The 12,397-nt window shown below is 35.3% G+C and overlaps 1 protein-coding gene across 2 annotated transcripts; it reads left to right on the forward strand.

The window, feature by feature from the left end:
* Window positions 1–3,068: 3,068 nt before the first annotated feature.
* On the forward strand, window positions 3,069–12,139 carry LOC113109874 (inositol polyphosphate 5-phosphatase K-like). 2 transcript variants are annotated; one of them, XM_026273682.1, is made up of 13 exons: window positions 3,069–3,177; window positions 3,711–3,765; window positions 5,467–5,571; window positions 6,376–6,484; window positions 7,068–7,184; window positions 7,553–7,728; window positions 7,823–7,934; window positions 8,112–8,221; window positions 9,938–10,145; window positions 10,309–10,446; window positions 10,570–10,653; window positions 10,825–10,929; window positions 11,005–12,139. In XM_026273682.1, exons 2-13 carry the CDS (start codon window positions 3,719–3,721, stop codon window positions 11,071–11,073), a joined length of 1,380 nt encoding a protein of 459 aa, XP_026129467.1. In that variant the 5' UTR covers window positions 3,069–3,177; window positions 3,711–3,718; the 3' UTR covers window positions 11,074–12,139. The 2 variants fall into 2 exon arrangements, with proteins under 2 accessions (XP_026129467.1, XP_026129468.1); XM_026273683.1 differs by lacking the exons at window positions 3,069–3,177; window positions 3,711–3,765 and adding an exon at window positions 5,140–5,272.
* Window positions 12,140–12,397: the final 258 nt, after the last annotated feature.

A 12,397-nucleotide genomic window follows, 5' to 3' on the forward strand; every position in this document is an offset into this window, starting at 1 on the left:
TCGTAGCAATTACATTGAATTCTTAAGAGATGAATGCAAGTTTTATGGTGTAGACTGCGCGTGGTAAAACATCTTTACCGTCATAAAACAACCATCGATACACCAGAATTGTGTTGGTCCTGAGTCTAATCAAAGTGATGTATGGATGTATGTATTGAATTGTATATAGTATATAAATATATGTAGATGAACACATAAATATATATATAACTATATAAATATAGCTCAGACTGTCCTGCCAGGCTATCAGCATAAAGCCTTCCATCAACCCAACCAGAGTAATTATATCTAGTGGTTTAGTAATGGCTGGGTTTTATCTGTGGGAAAAGTGACTGGATGGTGGTGGATAATGATGGTTTAGGAAATTAAAACTAGATTTGAACTATTGATTTGAACAATCCATAAGGGAACCTTCAGATAACTCCGCCCATCTCTGTCACTGGCCCCGCCCCTCATCCCTGGCCGCTCCTCTTTGGCAGGATGGTGTCTAAATATGTTTTCATCCATCGATTGTTGTTGTATTTTTGCTGTGAGCCACAGACATCCCTCACTTTTAAATTCCTTTCAAAGCTTACACTGTGACCGAAGCCATGACCTTTGGACTTGAGAAACAGACCCTTTCAGGGGGTTTTGGACTAGGTTGCCATTCTTCTCTCAGGAGACTCGATTGAAACTTGTCCAAGCTGGTGTTTGAATGACAGACAGGTGGCTTATAAAAGGGAACTATACACATGAACTCATCATCCACAGTTTGTGTTACCATTATGCGAGACAGATCATGGTAAACAGGACTTTCTCATAGATATGTTGTTGTTAGATTTCATGATTTGTTGTCGAAATTAAAACCCAATGATTCTAGAAATACATTAAAAAAAAAGTTTTATGAATTTGTTTCACCCCAACCTGTCATGTTTTTTTTTCTTTCTTTTACTGTGAATTTGTGCCTTTTGTCATCTTATCTTCCAATAAAACTACATTGGAGATGTGAAAAAATAAATAAACTTTTAAAAAGTAGTGTTTTACTGGTTTACACATCAATACTTATTCAGTATTGTTTTTTCAGTAATTTGTACTCCATTTTCTTCTTTGATCAAACACATTTTTCAGTTGTGCAGGGATAGTTACTTGCCCTCATGTCGTTTCAAACCCGCAAGACCTTCGTTCATCTTCGGAACACGAATTAAGATATTTTTGACGAAATACGAGAACCCTCCATAGACAACAACATAACTGACACATTCAAGGCCCAGAAAGGTAGCAAGGACATCGTTAAAATAGTCCATGTGACATCAGTGGTTCAACCTTAATGTTAAAAAACAAAAAAAAACACCTTTACTGTCATCAACACACACTGAAGACTGGCACGAAAGAATCTAAATTGTATATTAAAGTCCTTATTTTGGTTTTCTTCATGCACAAAAAGTATTTTCATCATTTCATAAAATGAAGGTTGAACCACTGATGTCACATGAACTATTATAACGATGTCCTTACTACCTTTCTGGGCCTTGATCGTGGTAATTGTGCTGCTGTCTACAGGTGCATCTCAAAAAATTTGAATATCATGGAAAAGTTTTTTTTTTTTTTATTATTTAATTAAAAAAGCTAACTTTCTTATATTCTAGATTCATTGCACACAAGCTGAAATATTTCACAAGTTTTTTGTTTAAATTCTGATGGTTATGACTTACAGCTTAGGAAAATTAGAAATTCAGTATCTCATAAATGAAATCAAAGATCAATCACAAAAGATTTACAAAACAGTAATGTTCAAGATCTCCAAAGCAGGTTTACTTATGCACCTCAATGCTTGGTTGGGGCTCCTCCTAGAATATAAGAAAGTTTCCTTTTTTTTATTAAATGACCAAAAATAAAGACCTTTCCATGAAATTATAATTTTTTTTTGAGTTTTTTGAACCTGTATGCAGGGTCAAAAAGCTCTTGGATTTCATCAGAAATATCTTAGTTTGTGTTCTGAAGATGAACGCAGATCTTGCGGGTTTGGAATGACATGAGTGTGAGTATATGATACAATTTTCATTTTTGGGTGAACTATGACTTTAACATCAGAGTTATTCCTCAAGAGGGCAACACTGACATGTTGATTATGGTGCTCATGAAAATGAAATATGTTTGAGTCTGGCATGCGACATTTTCAGACTTCCCCTCTTCTCCATTTATTGTTCTCTCTTTATTATGCAAATAAAACCCATTTCTTAATCTTATTTCCACAGTATACATGTCCTTACTTAAAGCTAACCCATTCAATCCCACACAGGACAAACACACATAAACAAGCACAAATCATCAAGAAAAGAATCACTGTGCAACCCCCAAGCCCCCCCCCCCCCCTTCATTAAATGAAACTTTCATCCTAATCAGGATTTGAAAAGATGAAGCCAGATTAAACTAACCCCTTCTTATAAGGCCTTCAGAAAGGGGAATGTGCTTGATTTAGACATTTGGATTTCATTTTCACATTTGCAGTTGTATGTAACGTGTTTAATTGTTTATTACATGTATTTATTAATTCAGTAGCAATTTATATTATATATATATATATATATATATATATATATATATGTATATATAAGGGTAAGGTAAATTTACTCGTTCAGCTCTGATATTATTAAAGAAAGCAATGGACCATGGGTGAATTTTACCCTTAATCTCTGGTCCTAGAGGTCCTCTTTTAGATCAGCTTTAATAGGCTGGTATGTTTACAGCAAAGAAATAGTCAAGATTACTCTTTACTCTGACAAAAAGACCTTATGTGTCATTTACTAAAACCACTGCATCTGCATAAACCACATTATTGCCATTATGATATAGTGACCAGAAACAAGTTCATGGATTTTAAATTAAGCCTAAAATCAAGTCTTTAAATGTACAGAGAGCTCGGTTTCATTCCCTAATCAAAAAGGTTTGCGACATATAACAAATCGTTTAGACACAGTCAGGTCTTTCATAACTGAGCTAAAGCTTTCAGGCGTTTATTTGATGAAACAATCAAGTACTGCGGCTTTAAGAGGTTTCTGAGGATTGGCCGGACAGCGAGGAAGTAAAGGGGTGTAAACACAAACCCCAAACTCTCTCACTGTCCTATAACGTTACCTGATAAGCACGGAATAGATATTCAAGACACCTGCAAAATCTCCACAACACCGAGACTGAAAGGTAAGATTTTTTCTTATTTTCAATTAGCATAAATTTAATTTTGCTTTCGTCACGGTAGCTTTAGATGAGCTTAGTTTAGTTTCGTAATGTTTTAACCTGAACATCTCTAAATATTTGAAGTTTATTCGATGGCTGTTTTTTTTTTCATTTTTGAACGCGGTCACAAACAGCACTCGTTACATAAAACAAATGATGAATTAGATTAGACTATTATGCTTTTTGGAAAAACGTTTATACATTTACAACCCCTTCTTGAACAAGTATTTAAGTCAAAACAAAAGTATTTTTAGTATCAAAGAACAGAAAAGTTATTCAGAGCACATACATTGCGAACACAAGTCACTTTCGCCCGTATCCATAGCAACAGAGCGGCATCACGGCTCCAAGTGATAATAATTAGGTAAACCTACAGATTTTTATTTCATCATTTTAAAAAGCTTTTCAGATCAAAACGAGACAGGATTAACTCTTTTAGATTAGATTCATGTTTGAATTACCATGCATGCTTGTTGACATGATGTTTGTGTGCACAGGTCTGAGTATGAGCGCACAAAATGTTGGATCCAGGGATGGACATCAGGCTTTCAGGTAACATCCTAAATCACTGAAATGAGCCCCTCTTCACTTCAAAATAACAAGAGTGTGCTGAAAGAAATGGGACTCAGAGAACTGAGGTTTGAGAAGTGAAAGGCGTTCCATGTGTTCAGTTTGGTTTATTGTACAGCATTACTGAGTTTCTTTTGCACAGAAACCAAATGTTGAATGTTTGCGTTTCCCTTAAAAGTTGTACAATTTGTCACAAGACCTTTCTAAGAATTTACATGTGACTGTGTTTAGCTGGATGGAAAGGTAGTTATCCTGCATTTTAGAATTATTGTTATTTTAGACTTATTTATTAGTTTTTTTGTTTAATTAGTAAAACAATTCTGGATTAAAAGAAAAAAGTAGCACAAATTGGCAAAAAAAAAAAAAAATGTTGGCAAATGAACACTGAACAGACTTTATAATTTTTTTATAATACAAATATTTAGTTTTATAATGTAATATTTTACATAAAATTAATAAAATAATTTGTTTATAAATTTACACAATTCTAAATAACATAAACGTAAATACTATGAGTAAGAATCCGTTTATTTTGCTATGACAGAGATAACCACAGTTGATAACTCTGTTCAATGGAATGCAACCTCCCACATTGTAGTTTAATTTAAAAATAGGAGTTTAATTCAACTCCGATATAGTTGCATTTGACTTCAAGGTAGTAAAATTGAGCTCTCTTTTAGAGTTAACTTAATGCAAGTTTGTTTTCAAAGTTTGGCATATGCTCTCACATCTTTAAAAAATGATTGACCTTATTGATTGATTGATTGTAGGGTCCAAGAAATATTCAAAATGTTGAGGCCAGTTGTTACAAAAAGCAGATTAGCATCGGCCAACATTTACTTGACATTTACAACAATACATACATGGATTTGGAGATCAGGGCTGATGGGGATTTTTGCATTTTGTATTTCCGGCATCATTCACGTGGCTCTGTACTGCTCCAGATTACACTTCATAATCTCCTTAACACATGCTTTTACTCACACATCCATTCACGCAACAAGATGCAATGAGATCATGTAGATCAACAAAAAGGGAATGATAAACTTCTGTTTCTGAGTAGATCTGAGAAACATGTGTCTTGGAGCATGTGGCGTCCCTTGAACAAAACCTGGAATATATGCCCCTGCTGAACCTAAACCAGCTCTTAGACACCTAGACATCTGAAGCCAATACAATAGAGAATCAAATAATAAATCTACTCACTTCAGCTGATCTCTTGGATTGGATGAATCAGGCTTCAGATGATCAGTTGTTTTGGGAGAACAGCAAAAAGACGTCGGACACATTTGATGTTCCATGTGTGCGCTCTGACAGTACGTCCACCACGACGTCATCTTCATCTCGGGTGGTCCTTTACCAGAGGCTCGCTCAGTTGCTCGTCTGCTTGGAGGATCTTAGCTAAGATGATGAGGCAAATGAGGAAGTGTTCTGTACGCTTGACGTAGCCTTCTACCTCTGTGGAAAATACACCTACAGAATCCTTCAGGTGAGCTGAGTCATTGAAAATAAGTTTTAAGTAGACTTGTGTTGAAGTGAAAGAAGAAGTGGATTTTGTTGGTGGTTTGCCAGCAAGTTCTTTGCATTTTTATCTTTAATTTTATACGTTCTCAAATGTTTTTCTCAGATATTCAGATCATATGAACCCAATTCATTCATTAATTGACTTCTTCTCTTGTTCAGGCTGCACATGGTCACATGGAATGTTGGCACAGCAGAGCCACCAGCTGATGTGAGGTCATTACTGCAGCTTGACTCGCAGCCGGCCACTGACCTCTTTGTGATTGGGTGAGTTAAAGTCACCTGAATCACATGATCAGCAGATTAAAAAAAAAAAAAAAAAAAACCTGGGTTGTCAATTAAACATGTAACTAATACACTACCTTTTAAAAGTTTTGGTTTGGCAAGAGTTTAAAAATGTTTTTGAAAGTAAAAAAAATACAGTAAAAACAATAATACTTTAAAACATCATTAAGATTTACCTGTTTTCTATATTAATATTTTTAAAAATGAAATTTTCTTCAGGGTCACATGATCCTTCAGAAACCATTCTAATTGATGATTTGCTGATGTGGTGCTCAAGAAAGATCTTGTTATTATAAACGTTGTACACAAAAATCTTTTTGAATGATTTTCTAATGATTAATGGTTTTGATTATAAAATGGTTATTGAATAAAAATAAAAAATGAATATTGAAAATATCTAATACATTTTTTTTAAACATACTGTATGTTCTTTCTAGTAAAAAAAACACATTACTTTACTTGTTACAGTACTTCTTGTTATTTTTTTGTGTAAAATTTACTAAATTGTATTTATTTCTGAGTGAAAAAATATACATATACATACATAAATGTATATATATAAATAAGTATATATGTGTATTTATATGTTCTTTCTACTTCACATTCTCACTTGTTGTTACTTTTCATTTTATATTTTTTTCTGTGAAATTTACTAGCATTTTCTAAATTAAAATTATTTCAAAGTAAATCCTACACCAAATATTTTTTTTTTCAGAATATATAGTCTATGTATGAGACAGAATGAATTTATTCAGTTGGTAAGTTTGCATTGTGTTTGTGCTGTAGTCTACAGGAAGTGAATGCCACTCCAGTGCAGTATATCTCTGATCTAATTTATGAGGACTCATGGAGTCACCTTCTTATGGATACTCTGGCACCAATGGGATATATCAAGGTACAGAATAAAAAAAAAAACTGTGCATCTCTGCCTTCAATACTGCTGGGTGTCCTTACATATGTTTATATGCAGTTGTAACTGTTACAGAATAGAGAGACAAAATCAGGATGAGCCATCTCCTCATTAAGCTTGTTAAGCTCCATTGTTCGCTGCAGACCATTGAAAACACTAGAGGCATTGTTCGACACCAGCACATTTGTTTACCATAACCACAGATTTGATGTGAGCCCGTCCCATTCTGCCTTTGATGACTAATTAGCTCTGATAAAAAAAAAAAAAAACAGAATTATACTTTGCCAAAAAATCTCAGGAATATCTAAGACCAATCTCCTTATTTTCTTACATCGACGTATCAAGGACTTTTATCCATTCCAAGCTCAAATACATGTTTCCTCTTGTTTTCTTCCACTGTGTAAGGCCTAATATAGCTCTCTTGCAGAGAAATCTCCTAAAATCCTCTTTCTGTGATGCTGTCGGTTTTGATGTGGAGGTCAAAGTGGTGTGTGACATTTGTGTTGAGAAATGCACTGAAGCTTTGACATATGAAAAGGCTTTTTTTTTTTTTTTTTGCTGTCCTCAGGTGACTTCAGTGAGGATGCAGGGTTTGCTGCTGATACTGTTTGCAAAGCAGGTCCACCTGCCTTTCATCAGAGACATCCAAAGTACATACACCCGCACAGGCCTGTTTGGATACTGGGTATGGTATAGCCTTTACATCTTTACATTTACACTTACCGTTATACACTAATTTCATTAATTGCATTTTCCTGCAAAACTGACATATTTATTCTGCTGTTCAAAGGTTTACATTTTATAATCTCACACACATATATATATTCCTGTGATGGCAAAATAGCATAATCTTCAAAGTCATATTGATCAGTTTAATGCATTCTAGCTAAATAAATGTATTAATTTCTTTAAAAAAATAAAATGGTTAAAAAAGGTAAAAATGGGTAAACATAAAACACCTATCCTTGAAGAGGTATGAATATGTGAGTATGACATGGGGGTTTACTGTAAGAAGTTTCAGCTGGACTAATGCATTTTTATTTATCATCACAGGGAAATAAAGGCGGTGTGTCTGTGCGTTTCTCATTCTATGGTCACATGCTGTGTTTTCTGAACTGTCATCTGGCAGCTCATATGAACTACGCCCTGCAACGCATGGACGAATTTGAATATATACTTGACAGACAAGACTTCGATATGTACAACACACCACAAGTGCTTGACCACAAGTGAGTGCTACTGTATGCTGGATGAAGTTTGCTCACGTTCAGGCTCTCTCACATACTTCATGGTTCCCACATTGCTGTTGTTCCTGCATGTCAGACTCGTTTTCTGGTTCGGTGATCTGAACTTTCGTATCGCTGACCATGGGATGCACTTTCTCCGCTCCTCAGTCAACAACAGCCGATTTAACCTGCTGTGGGACAGAGATCAGGTCAGACAAACACACAAACAAAGATAGCACATATACTGTACTGTACACACTCTTATGAAGACAATGGCTTTTAGCATGCTGATTATAAATCATATATATTTTATTCCAATAAAGTAAAATAAAGTGCATTAATATTCTATTCTATTCTATTCTATTCCACCGATTTCTGGCTCTTAGTTGACCATGATGAAGAAAAAAGAACCTATTCTGCAGGAGTTTGAGGAGGGACCGTTGTGTTTTAAACCCACGTATAAGTTTGACCGTTTCTCCGAGACTTACGATACAAGGTACATTCACACACTTTACTTGTTATAAAAAAATAGAAATACACTATTTTCAATGCATGAAAGTGGAAACCGTCTTAGATCTCAACTTCCTGAAAGTCTATTGTGTTTTCTTAGAAGGAATTCACGGTCGTTCTTTCTCCACACAGAGCACCGAGGACATGGTTTGGCTTTATGTAAGAAATGCTAAGAAATATTTGTGTTTGTCGCATAACCTTATCTCCACCTTAAGCACTATCGCCCAGAATTCTTGTCACCCATCATCACATCCCTGTAAAACACTGCACTCCTCTCACTCAGCGTTCAATCTTTGCATAATCTCCTGTCAGACGCTCCAGTAAGCATTTCAGTCATGTCTACACAATGTAATGCTGTGATCGGTGTTTTTTTTTCTGTGTGCCAGCTGCCGTCAGCTTTGAAGACATGTATGTTGTTGTAGTATGTCTGCTTTGAAGATGAGATGGCCATGTAGGATGTTTGTAAGAAGGGAATTGTATTTCCCAACAAACACAAATGGCTGAATATAGGAGGTCTTCCGCACCACAGAGCATTTGAATCTGTGTCTGTGTACTAAAGTGTCTTCAGCACAGATCTTTTTCTCATTTAGCTGTCACCTGTTGTCTGAATTGTTATATGGGTAGTGAAATATGTTTGGGAAATGGTGTTTTGCTGTGTCCGTAATGGAAGCAGAGGAAGTCTGTGTCTCCAATGGAAAGATCAGCTCAAACTTTGAATTTCATTTCAAGATTACTAGTCAAGGTGGAAAAAGTGAAATAGGGATTTTCTGAAAAATGCCGGAAATCATGTATAAACCAATCACTCCAGCCCTTCCGTCATATTTAATACATGACCACACATTCATGAAATGCTGTCAGTGTGTCATTGGGCTTTTAACAGCTGTCACGAAGAACTGCTTTGCACCTGTCACATAACATGCACCATATCAGAGTGTAGAAAGCATGTTTCGCTCTGATATGCTGGTGTTTGATGCATTTGCATCTTTCATATTGTAGAAGTAGATCACAGCATATCGGTGGCATGTCTGCAAGAAAATGGGAATTTCAAATGGAATTCTCAGCATACAACTACGACACATCTATATCTCTCTATCTCTCTCTCTATCTATCTATCTATCTATCTATCTATCTATCTAGAAAGGTTGGGGTAGGCAAGGTTTTACATGTTTTTAAAAGAAGACTCTTGAACTTAACAAGGTTGCTTTTATTTAGTAAAAAAGAAAGTACAAACAGTATTGTTAAATATATATATTTTCTATTTTAACATTTTTAAAATGTAATTTATTCCTGTGATGGCTAAGCTGAATTTTCAGCATCATTACTCTAGTCTTCAATGTCACATGATCCTTCTGAAATCACTCTAGTATGCTGATATGTTGAAACTAATAGACCTTTATCAGGATTCTTGATGAATAGTGAATTACATCAATAATGAATAGAAATAGCAGCAAAGAATAACAGCAATTTAATTTAATTTAACCAATTTAATGCATCCTTGCTGGATAAATAGTATTAAGTTCTTAATAAAAAGTATTAATTTCTTCAAAATTAAATGACCCCTTACTGACCCCAAACTTTTTTAGAGTGTATAAACCAATATAATAAAATAAGTTTAAGTTCTCCAAGACTACAATCTCACTCTTCAGTATTATTTTAGATTGCTTCACTTTTTCTTTTTTTTTTTGCATGGGTCAATGATTAGTGGTAAAAAGCGGAAGCCTGCCTGGACGGATCGTATCTTGTGGAGGATAAAACCCAAAGCTATAGAGACTGTGGATGAGAATAGTTCGACATCATCATCAGCTGACGATGATGAGTATCCTATTAAGGTGATGCAGGACATGTACACTTGCGATGTCTCGTATGGGGTCAGTGACCACAAACCCGTCATTGCAACCTTCGATCTGGAGGTATGAATTATGTATTCCCTGAACATTTATTCAATCATATAACGAAGCGCTGTTGAAGTAAATGTGCTTAAACTATAATCATTAATCATTATAATTTTAAATATATCTACCTTTCAGTCTACATGACATTTTAGTCCAAATTGGTCTTGAACTCTTCATGCAGATGAGAAAAAAGGTGAAGACGCCTCTAGTCAAACTAACCGTGGAGGGACACTGGAGTGCAGATGAAGATGCCACATTCACCTACACCATTCTAGAAAACTTTGAGTCTTCAACCTGGGATTGGATCGGATTGTACAAGGTGAGAGGGAGACAGACAAAAAAAGAAGTTGATGGATGAACAAAAACACAGAAAGGGACAAAAAGGAGATCTGCATCACAAAGCGGGTCACTAACCAGTGGTGATTTATATCTCTGTGTGCAGATTGGCTTCAGAAGTGCCTCCCATTACTCCACCTTCGCTTGGGTCAAAGATGATGAAGTGGCTGCCAACGGCGAAGTCGTGACGGTATGGCGGACTAAAAGTTTTGGTGCATGAAGAGAAAATAATGAATATTAATAAAAATGTATATTCTGTTACATCTAAAATGAAATTTGAAACTGTTGTGTGTATTTAAGTTGCATGATGTTAAAAGTTGCCATACAAGCACTGACATGAGTGATGCACTTCCTGTTCAAGGTCCAGATGAATAAAAATGAGCTCCCCCTGCTGGCTGGGGATTATGTTCTTGGCTATTACAGCACCAACATGCAAACCCTCATTGCCTTTAGTCCTACTTTCCTGGTGAGTTAATGCAAACTTACCTCTGTGTTAGCATTCGGCTGTACCTCTTTGTTCATCTGGCTTTTCTGGATCCAGATTCTGGAGTCTCGACTAGCTGTAATGGAGGGTCTGCTTCCTGAGAACATCAACGGACATGAGAAGTAGCTGGATATCTTCTAACCTCGTGTGTAAAAGTCACAGCAGGATCTGATTTGAGATCATATTTGCCTGTGTAAACAGACCTTGCTCCGTTTGATTTTAAAAAGTGAAAACTGATTCTGTGAAACAGTCTGATATAATGAGTGTGATTTAAAATCTATGGCTTTAAAATCTCTGTCTGTTCGCTAAATACGCCATATTACTCTTTTTCATTCTCTCCTTATCCGTGGTTTGTAGTACCTGTATCTTCCTCTAGAGGTTTATAAAGCAATCACTAACTTTATTAGAGACACATCCTAACTCGGAATCTTATCCCATCTGTTTAGTAACCATGGTAATCCGACAGAGAACTGAGTTTTTTTTTTTCTAATAAAATAAGAAGACAGGAAATTTCTGTAATACAGCCCATGGATTCTGTGCCTGCTAACTTCAAAGCTCTTTTGATTTATGTAGAGACTGATTGCACAAAGACCTTTCATGTTTTTGTTTTTTAATCAAATTTGATACTTATTAGACCGTAAAACTTATAAGAGTGTGGAACTCTCCGATTTTTAAAATAGGCCTGTATTTCATGCCAAATCGACACATAAATTGTGAAAAAGTGCTCAGTATTATTTTACATTAGGTTCTACAAAACACAATTATACATTTTTATTTTTATATGATATATTAAATAAATGATGTTGCATATATTTTGCCTATTTGAAAGTGATGACATTATCTTTTCATGCACGTTGGTTGCTGTGCTTCTTACAGTATTTCACTGTATGTTTTATATGTCAGTGTCTGATAAAAGTATGCGGCTTTTCAGTATCTATAACAATGGTTCGCCATCTGATTGTTAAAAAGCCATTTTGTTTACACTCTGTCACTCTTTTTAGTGCTAAATTTGGCAGTTTTACTTCTTATTGTCTGCATTTGTTCATTGTGACATGCCTGGCCTATCTTTTTCATTGAATATATATATTATACTCTCTTTATCTCAGTTCATGTTAAATTTATCGTAACTGTCTTGTTGGAACAGTTGATTTGATGCCCTTAGATTTGTGAGATGTATTAAAATCACGCAGTTGAGCACATTGGGATCGTAAGCAGTTTCATTAAAATATTAACATCTGCACATCTGTTTGTACTGCCAATTATCTGTATACTTTCATATATAACTGTGAGATGAGTTGAAATGCTATTTTGAAGTAACTTGTAATTAACCTAAAATATTCCTTTAAGGTCTACCACACACATTTGAAGGTTAATTACATAGCTGGCATTAATTAGTGTGACACGAAGCGTGATTTTTCATCCAACAAAATCCAATCTCCAGAGTGACAAT

Source organism: Carassius auratus, chromosome 10 (assembly GCF_003368295.1).
Source record: "Carassius auratus strain Wakin chromosome 10, ASM336829v1, whole genome shotgun sequence".
NCBI classification, from domain to species: Eukaryota; Metazoa; Chordata; class Actinopteri; order Cypriniformes; family Cyprinidae; genus Carassius; species Carassius auratus.

Bases quoted from the DNA above. Each gene is read 5' to 3' on its own strand.
- LOC113109874 (XM_026273682.1), top strand. From the start codon at position 3,719: ATGAGCGCACAAAATGTTGGATCCAGGGATGGACATCAGGCTTTCAG. The intron at 5,572-6,375 runs GTGAGTTAAAGT...TTTGTGCTGTAG, and splicing joins ACTGACCTCTTTGTGATTGG to TCTACAGGAAGTGAATGCCA. The intron at 7,935-8,111 runs GTCAGACAAACA...TCTGGCTCTTAG, and splicing joins TGCTGTGGGACAGAGATCAG to TTGACCATGATGAAGAAAAA.